This window comes from Apteryx rowi, unplaced genomic scaffold, assembly GCF_003343035.1.
Source record: "Apteryx rowi isolate R43461 unplaced genomic scaffold, aptRow1 scaffold_16, whole genome shotgun sequence".
In the NCBI taxonomy this organism is placed as follows: Eukaryota; Metazoa; Chordata; class Aves; order Apterygiformes; family Apterygidae; genus Apteryx; species Apteryx rowi.
In genome coordinates this window covers 601236-610516 of record NW_020447863.1, presented here as the reverse complement: position 1 = coordinate 610516, position 9281 = coordinate 601236, and the positions used below count along the sequence as shown (strand labels likewise).

At 43.9% G+C, this 9281-nt stretch overlaps 2 protein-coding genes across 3 annotated transcripts in view; one reads left to right on the top strand and one right to left on the bottom strand.

The window, feature by feature from the left end:
- Positions 1 to 21: 21 nt before the first annotated feature.
- On the top strand, positions 22 to 4739 carry TRUB2 (TruB pseudouridine synthase family member 2). Of its 2 annotated transcripts, XR_003252473.1 has the most exons (7): positions 22 to 117; positions 220 to 281; positions 801 to 882; positions 1467 to 1539; positions 1993 to 2129; positions 2630 to 3012; positions 4137 to 4739. XR_003252473.1 is itself a non-coding variant. In XM_026059621.1 (6 exons), exons 1-6 carry the CDS (start codon positions 72 to 74, stop codon positions 2917 to 2919), a joined length of 690 nt encoding a protein of 229 aa, XP_025915406.1. In that variant the 5' UTR covers positions 22 to 71; the 3' UTR covers positions 2920 to 4733. The 2 variants fall into 2 exon arrangements, 1 of the variants encoding a protein (XP_025915406.1); XM_026059621.1 differs by having other exon boundaries at positions 2630 to 4733.
- An 857-nt stretch (positions 4740 to 5596) lies between these two features.
- SWI5 (SWI5 homologous recombination repair protein) overlaps positions 5597 to 9281 on the bottom strand; it is a 7063-nt gene continuing 3378 nt past the window's right edge. Inside the window, exons 3-7 of the mRNA XM_026059777.1 lie at positions 9202 to 9275; positions 8979 to 9027; positions 8057 to 8178; positions 6803 to 6897; positions 5597 to 6344 (exon numbers count right to left, since the gene is read on the bottom strand). Of these exons, the coding sequence (XP_025915562.1) occupies positions 6280 to 6344; positions 6803 to 6897; positions 8057 to 8178; positions 8979 to 9027; positions 9202 to 9275 (405 nt within the window). The 3' untranslated portion in view covers positions 5597 to 6279. The remainder of the gene's footprint in view (positions 6345 to 6802; positions 6898 to 8056; positions 8179 to 8978; positions 9028 to 9201; positions 9276 to 9281) is intronic.

The following is a 9281-nucleotide window of genomic DNA, read 5'->3' as shown; positions in this document are numbered from 1 at the left end:
TGAGCCTGGCGCCGACCCCCCTTCCCCCCCCCTCCGCCGCAGTCACAGGCCCGAGGTTCCGGCGGCTGAAGATGGGCGCGGGGCACCGGCTGGACGCGAAGGCCTCGGGGGTGCTGGGTAGGTCGGCGGCGGGAGCGGGGAAGGCGCCGCGGGTGCGGGGCCGCATCGGTGCTTCCGCCCCCGGGACCCTCGTGGTTTGCACCGTCTCTTGCGTTGCAGTGCTCGGCCTCGGCCACGGGAACAAGCTGCTCGCCCGCCTGCACGCCTGCCACCTGACTAAGGTACGCCGCGGCCCCCCGAGCTCCGCGGGCGCCGTCCCGCTCGGTCCCGGCCGCGCTGCCCCAAACCGGCCTCCTTAGAAACGGTAGCAGCAAAGAGGAGGTAAACGCGAGTTACTAACGTGCGTGGCACGGACAAACAGCGAGAAGGAGCGATAATAAACGTTCCTTTGGAGGCCGGGAGTTTGCTTTCCTGCAGCCGTGGTACGTCTTAAAAATCCTCGGCTGAGACCGCAGGAACCTCGAGAAACTGCTTCAGGGAGGAAAGAGGTTGTGTTGCTGACAYAAAGCTGACTGTGCTTCTGTTTGTGAGTCTCAAACCCACCAGCACTTTTGAGAGCTTTTCTGGGTCCAGTATGTCATCCTTCATGCGAGCATCTAGACCCAGCCCTACGTCCAAAGTATACCACTCTCTTAGTGCAACATCGTCATAGCCTGCGTTTCCTAGCGGCTGCACAGCAGAATGTGCAATTGCTTGCAGTCTTTCTTCCATAAATTGCACTCTCTTTCTTCTTCTTGAAGGTTTACACTGTTGGTGGGCTGTTTGGTAAGGCCACAGATGACTTCTCAGATACAGGGAAGCTAGTAGAAAAGACAACATTTGGTAAGAAACTGAACTGGTGTGTTTAAAAAAACCCATAACATGAAACAAATAGCATTCCAACTAGAAGCAAAGCATTTAATCRGGTAAACTGTACAACAATAAAAGGTATGCCTTAAATGCTTTCTAATCTTTATTCATGCGTGCAGCCCTGTTAGTCCGTCTCTGCTAAATACAGCTGCAGTACACAAAGCCAATGTGAGTCCTGACTGCTTGCTACTGGAATGGGTGGGACCCGGATCTCCCTGTAAACCATATGTAGAGATGGTGGTTATAAGCTTTCATTGAATTAAACTCTCCAAACATCTGATAGGAGAAACTGGAGCCAATGTCTTGAACTCAATTAAAAAAAAAGAGATTCTTTCTTTTGTAGTCCAAGGCTATGCTACGTGGTGTATTGGTACGATAGAGTAAGTAGAAATGACTCTCCTCTATTGAAAGCACCTTTCAGAGGTTCTCATCAGCCTGTTTAGATGTGACTGCCTGCCAAAGAGATAGTAATACCCTGACGGCACATTTCAGGCTTCTGTCTCTTTCCAGTTTCTGGATGGGTAACTGAGAATTTGTTTCTACCTTAATATTTGCAGATCATATCACAAGGGAAAAGCTGGAACGGATTCTCGCTGTCATTCAAGGAACAAATCATAAGGCCCTATTGATGTAGGTATCCAATGCAGCTGACCTGACCTGACTGCTCTTTGCTAATCTTTAAAACCAATAAGATGATTTTCTGTGCCATAAACAGAGTATTTAAAGGTTGGAGTCCTAGACAGGAACAGAGAGAAGTTACTTTAAGTGCTCTGTACTCTGGTGAAAAGCTGCAATTAAAAAGTCACTTTATTGTATTCTGAAATCTCGTTACATTTGGAGCTATTAGCTACATTAGGACCTACAAAAATTTTTTTGTAGATTTGACCAAGTACCTCCCTTCCAAACTCTGCTATCCAACTGCCTTATGTTACATATATTGCAGCATTAAAATGTGTGCAAAACTTAACTGAACACACAGGCAGTTTTAAGAATAAAAATTGCAGCTCTGCTTTATTGTGAGTGGAGATATTTTGAATCTAATCRGAGAGGTGTACTAAATGTCTGCTTTTTTTCTTTTTCCAGGCATTCTAACATTGATATGAAAACTCAAGAGGCATATGAGCTGGCTGTCAAAGGGTTAATTCGCCCCATGGTAAAAAGCCCTCCGATAATCACAGTAATTCGATGCCTCCAGTTTACTCTTCCAGAATTCCAGCTAGGTAGGACTGGTGCAACATGTACGAGGGAAGTCCAAGTACTTACTAGAAATTAGTTGATAAACTTCAGTTTCTTATTAGTGACATAAGCAAAATGAGTTGGTGAGAACTATGGAGGAAAATTCTTCCTTATCTCAATATTTTAATGTAATGTTCAGGGCTTAGGCTTGGCTTGCTTTTCTGGAGTCTATCTCCTACTCTTCACAAATTTGACTTATTTAATAAGGTACCTGTTTTTATCCACTCTGAAATACCTAAATCTCTGTATTGCTCTCCTGTATCTGTGGGTTTGTTTTCTAAAATAGTCACTTTTGGTTGGACATCCTGCAATACTCCAGAAAAATCATGACTTACCTGTGCTGTATCTTAAATAGTCCTTAAATAGTGCTGAAAGGACTAGTTCAGTAGTACTGTGTCCTGTAAGTGATGTCTGGATTTACAGACAAGGTCTGGGTTTGTCTGAATGCTTTGCTGCTTCTGAAGGAATCTCTCTGTCCTTCTAGAAATCCATTGTTTGCATGAGACTCAGCAGTACCTCCGAAAAATAGTTCACGAGATTGGTCTGGAGCTGAAATCATCTGCAGTGTGCACACAGGTGCGAAGAATCCGTGATGGTGTCTTCACACTGGATGATGCTCTCCTGAGAACACACTGGAACCTGCAGAGTATCCAGAATGCAATTCGGGACTGTCAACTTAAAGTGAAAACAGAGATAGAGAAAACGCTAGGTCCTCGAGATAGAAGTGTTCTTCATAAGGCAGACACTGAGGTGGCCCAGGCTGCGGACAGCTGAACGTATGCTATGGCGGGAACATCCACAAGTGATCTCTGTAACACAATAGCAYGGCTACAWGCTGACAGAATGATGGACAGCAAAAGGAAAGAGGTTAATTGCAGTTCACTTCCACCCTTTCCTTGAGATGACTTTAATCAGAGAGGCCTTTTTTTTTTTTTCATTGACAGGCTGTAAATTTTTTTTTTTTTTTTTAAGCATTGCAAACAATTCATTAACAGGAGTTGCTGTGCCAAAATTCCTGTTGACTTTGGGAACAGCAGGTTGCTAAGGGATATAAAAACCCATCTCCAAATTTTTTAGCAGCAGGAAATAGTGTCTTACAGAGCTGTATTCCCTTTATTGCAGAGTTGTTTGTTCCTTGCAACTAGCAGCATAACTTAACTACTGCATGAATTTTCCCTGTGTTCTTGTAGCACAGTATTTTCTATGTGTTAGCCTTGCTTTCAGACACATAAGAGCTCAAAATCCATCAATTTAAAACAGGGATGTGCAGGAGAAAACACAGCTTACACAAACAACCAGAGGAAACAGTTATCCAGTGTGGGCAGGGGGAAGAGGCTTGTGATAGGGAACTGATGCATAAGATGCAAACACAAGAAATAAAACRGAACTAAAAGTGATATAAGGGGAAGGAGGATCTTTCTTGGCTCAGTGTTTATAGAAGAATACATTGACTCAAAGAGTGCATGCTGCCTATTTGATTTTGGGTTTTGGCTGAGAAACCAAAGTTGTTCGGGGTACATGGTATCCTACCCTTTAGCAGCTGCATGCAGACATTGTCTTGTGAGTTCTACCCTTCAGCAAAAACCTGGGATACAGTCTGTTCTCTATTAGCTTCTTATATAGGGATCAGACTTAACAGAAAGACTTAACAAAGGTAACATACTCTTCCTAAATCTAAATTAAAATCTGAAGGTATACTTGCTATTATTACACCCAATATTTTTCCAGCTATATATTTTACTTAGGGAGCTTGGAGATCTACTTATAATATATAGAGAACTCCTAGCAGTAAGAAGAGATTTGACCTATTCCTCTTCTGGATTTGGGCAAAGGCAAGCATGTATTTTCCTCCAGAGCTATTAAGGTACAAGAAGTGACTCTGGGACAAGCAGTAAGGGGGTCTGTGATGAAGGAATTGTCTTAAGCGGTAGGTTCCAGTCCTGTCCTGAAGCGTGTCAGAAGTCATTAACTTCAGCCCTGCAATCTTTCAGTTGTTCCAGGTCTCCTTGCACTGCAGTGTAAAGAGCAGCCAAAGCAGCAGCGGAGCAGAGCTGCCGCCACGTGGCACGTTATCGTGCCAACTGCAGAGCCACYGACACTTGCCAAGGGCAGTCTGCTCTTACTTCAGCTGGCTGGTTTCCTGCGCGTTCATCCTCTATGGACRAGGGACCAAGATCAGGGCACCTTCCGCGGACAGTTGTCTTGTGCTAACCAGAGTGTAAACCAATCACTGCAGAAGCCTGAGATAAGAGCTGTGCAGAACACTTTCATGGCTACAGCTGTGAATTTTAACCCTAATGTTCCTACAAAAACAGGAAGAAAATAGACCTCATTCCTCTTCTTAGCTTCCAACACCTTAAGTAACTTTGGCAGTGAAATATGCTTCCCACCATATGGCTCACACCTAACACAAAATGAAGGACTTTCTGTACGTACCTCCCCTTGCAAAAAAACGTTTTCCGTTGCTTGTGCTATTGCCAAATTAACATTTTGGTTGGAATGTTCCAGGCTAAACTAACTCTTCTGTGTAAAAAAACATCAGCCAAAACAGCAATGCGTGTTTTGAGAACAAAGCTGCCCATTTCTCAGTTTTAGCATTCTTGTGATTTTTTTATTTTCTCCTTAAAGCTGCTCCAAAAAACCACAGCTTTCTAGACTTGGCAAGAGGGGATTATAATGGGAAGGGTATACCTGTAACCATCCCCATGAGAGTCCATTCTTACACAGCCACAGTAAATACTCTTCAGAGAAGTGCAGYTGCACGTCAGCAGAGGCTTGCTTGAATGTATCACAGAATGGGCAAACGTTGTCTCCCCACTTTAGACCCCTTCCCCAGCACTTTTGTGGCAAAATAAGTTACTTACTAGTGATGCTTCTGTGCAGGCCCAGAACCGAGAACACAAAAGTAATTCTCTGTTCTTAGCAGCAGCCTTTATGACTCTTTTCTGATCTCCAAGCGCTATGAAGACAGATTGATTTGATCCGAATTTGGACATAAAAGCAGACTGCAACACAGGCCTGACTGGAGACAAGGGGGAAACTTACTTGACAGGAAGGTTTTAGAAGTAGGAATGGGCAGAAGGACATCAAGCTTGAGTGAAGGAGGGACAACAGACCTGCAGTCATTACAGCACTTTATCATACGGAGCTGCACGAAGTAGCCAAATTTAGGTTGTACAGTCACCCTCAGTCCTAACACCTGACATTGAAACATTAATGCTGTCCATATAATTTTGTGCACAGGTCACCACTCACTTTCACAGTGACTCTGCACTTAGAAATAAGCAAAAGTAATTCTCCACTGGCCCATTACTGATATCACTACTGCTACGCTGTCTCCATTAAGAGTCCTCAGAAAAACATCTGAATAATAGATGTTACAGTTGTCTCAGAATATAGTTTAAGAATTTGTTCCCAGGTTCTTTATTGTTTTATAGGCTTTTAAAGGGAATTGCTGAGAAACGTGATAGCTGCTTTATTCAATCTAAACAATTTAATACAACTTCACATTTTGCTGTTTATATACTACAGAAATGATACAAAATCTCTAGATAACAGATCAGTGAGGTACAAAAATGCAAAGAACCCAAACTCCCCAAATTTGGTCGTTTTGGAAAACAAAAACAAAACAAAAAACCCCACACACTTCAACCTTCTTCCCTCTCTACTTCTGAGGGATTTTCTTTTCTTTTCAAGCAGCTATTACATTGTATATTCTTCTACCCTCACCTCCTCTATCCATTCATTAAAAGCTGCTTCCACCTGCAGATTGGCATTTCCAAATAGCCTCATGATGTTATAGAGGAAGCAAAAGCTCAATGGGAAGGGACTTAACATCAACCTTGAATTATAACCCTTCCTATGGAAAAAAAGAAGTGTTGATCAGGAAATAGGCAAATTGAAATTATACAAAATACCACATCCCCAACATCCGTTTTCCACAAACAGGAAACAAATGATAATTTTCATGTTACAAAGCTTCTTAGGAAAAAAAAAGGCTGTTAACATACGCTCTCTTGAAAGTCTACACACTTCCAAGACCTTCTTTTATCAGTTTTAAATAGGTATGACACCAAAACCCAATGGCCCAGTAACAGGCATCTTTGCAGGACACTGCGGTCTTCAGGTTCAATACTAGTCGCTAAGCTCCAGATCATATTCAGGGTAGAGCTGCTTTGTGGTAACCCCTCGAATAACAGCTAGAAAAGAAATACACACCATTACTTTCATTAAATGAAGAGTAGGTTAGTCACAAGGGTTGCATTTTGCTTCCATTAACCCCTAACTATCCTAGAATCTCCCACAGCTAAGAAACCAATTAAAAAATTTGTAGCTATGCCTCCTGCTTGCCCCATTTTTTAAACATGTGAAGAACTGACAAAACAAATTAGTAAGATGTATCAAATTTTGATAACCCATAACATAATAAAACACTTGCAAGTGGCAATTATTTCATATGCTGCTCAGGATATGTCCAGTTCCAAAAAGATTCCAAGGAAATAATGACAATTATTTGTGCTTGCACAAGTGATTTAGTAAGAAGCCTAGAATTGAAGAATCTTTCAAATAAGCTATGCCTTCAGTGTAGCAGCTTCTCTCTTTCTATCTAGATGAAAAAATTTAGTAAGAAGTTGTTCAACAGCATTTCCTTCCTTACCCAGCTTGCCTAACAGCATCTGTCCAGCATCTTTAATATCATTATACTCATGAAGTAGAGAGATATGTTTCTCCAATTCTTCCAGACTATAGCCTCTGTAACAACAAATCCGGAAAGGTTAAAAAATGACGCAGAGTAACTGCTGCTGCTATATAGTGAGTGATGCTGCTATTGCACAAACACAGCAAGGATACGTGAGATATCAGAACTTGCCATACCAAAAACAGTCTGAAAGCAGAAGGTACAGTTGTTGAAAGTTATAAACATGAAAACTACAGAGGAGTAGATCCTCATTTTGATTTTTTCTCCACATCAAAACTTCTTAAGAAAAAACATCCAACATAATTCTCAGAATCAAGGAGAAATGAGTAAGCTGGCGTGAATTCAGRTAATATGTCTCTCTACCTGTTAGCCAGGGAAAAAATTAAAGAAGGGCTGTTTATCCTTGAGGGTTTAAAACAAAGAAAACAATAACAACAACAAACCACACAGCTTTTGGAATTGACTTCATTGTTCTACAATTTCCCTAATCCACTTTAGGTGCTACACACATTATCTTAGAAGATACCACTCACTACGTAAAACCCAGAGGTTCCCCTGCTTAAAAAAACAAAACAAAACAATTTTTCCTCAAACCAGTCTGAAAAATCCCAAAATAATAATGTGTCATAAGGAATCACACTAAAACAGCTGAACTACCTTGTACGTGGCATCCATCATGCCAAAATGCTCTACAGGCCATTTGCTTGTCAGGAAAACACCCCTGCTTCTTGAACACAAAGGTCAATACTTCAAACCACTCACCTCAAACACAGAACAAATGAACATCACATCCACATGGAACAAGGAAAACAGTTTAATCTGGGACTAAATTTGGCAGGTCATAAGTCACGATCTCCATTTTAAATCCCATATGAACAAGCACTTTTGGTAACATGACATGTTGTAGCATCCCGATGGTTAAAATTATTCATTCCCAATTTACAGCAACATCTGAGGTTAAGTTAGAAGTATTCTTATCCCAGCTCTAATTAAAACTTTCTTTGCTTTACCAAATAAACAATAAAGAGAATTCCCTGCTGTCTTTAACTGGTCCCATAATTCAAACAACACTGTAATGAGCATTATATAACAATATGATAAAACAACAAATGTAACAGGTCAGCTCTTAGTTCTAACTCCTGGACCATGTTTAGTTTTAAAAGCAAAAATACTGAGGCCTCACACTGAACACTGAGCTTGCCAAGAACATACTCAGACAAGAATTGTGCAATTTCCTGGTCTAGAGCAAGGTCTTTCTGTTTCAGCTCTTCGATTTCATACTGCAGGGCTTCTTCACTGGCTCCATTAGGTTGGCAGGACCTTGGAGATGGGATCTGTAGAGCACAGAACACATTTAACATTCCACTAACTCAGCATGGGATAAAATACTACTGTGCCAGAGGGAACTGATCAAAGATACACTAAGTGTCACTGGGTAAACAAAGGGGGGGGAAAAAGGGCGGGGGGGCTCAAGCAAAGTATTTTTCAATAGATTTAATGGCAGCCTGCTCTGTTTAATTTATTACATATTTTATTCCGCAGCATTTTGTATATTTACAGTGCTAAGTGAATCATTACAATTTGGCTTTTCAAACAAGCTCCCAGGCTGCTGCACTGTTGCACACTGACACAGCTCCAGGCCGCCAGTTACTCAAGAGATGCCGTTGGGCAGTTTAGATGTCAATTAACTCTGATAAAGCACTAAGGCAACAAACAATTTCACTCTCCAGGAAAAATAGTTCTTGCTGTGCCAGTTTGAATCATCATAAACACTGGGACCAACTGCTGTTTCAGCTGAGAGACCAGCGACCAAAACAGGCCACGGGAAGTGAATTATCACCGTAGAAGTTCTCTCTCTGGGCGGATATGGAGCCGCACAGACATAACAACAGGCAGGAGGGTTGTTCTGCTGCCCACGGAGCTGCGGGAGGGCACTGCGCGCCGCCAGATTTCTTCGGTCGGGGAGAAGACCCCGCGCAAGGAAGAGCAGCTCCCAGCAACCCGCGCCTTACCCCGCTCTCCGGGGGAGCGGAGGCCTCGGGAGGGGGCGGGAGGCCTCTGCGGGGACACCACGGCGGAGGGGGGGACCCGGACCGCCGCGCCTCCCCCCCCCCGCAGCAGGACGGGGACTCACCGGCGACTTGAAACCGGCAGTGCCGCTCCGCCGGGCGCCACCGGGGGTCCTGGGCAAAGCAAAGGGAGGCGCCACGTCAACGCCGAGCCCCCCCGGGCGGCCGGGCCGGGCCGCCTCAGTGCGGCCGGGGCCCCGGGGGCCCCGCCCCGGCGAGGGCCTGGGGGGGGGAAGGGGGGGAAGGAGGGGGCCCGGGAGGCGGGCAGGGCCAGGAACCAGCTCCTACCTCCTCGGGAGAGGCCGGGGCAGCGGGTGACTCCCGCTGTTCCCCGCGCCCGGCGGCGACCCCGGCGGTGGCGGCTCCGC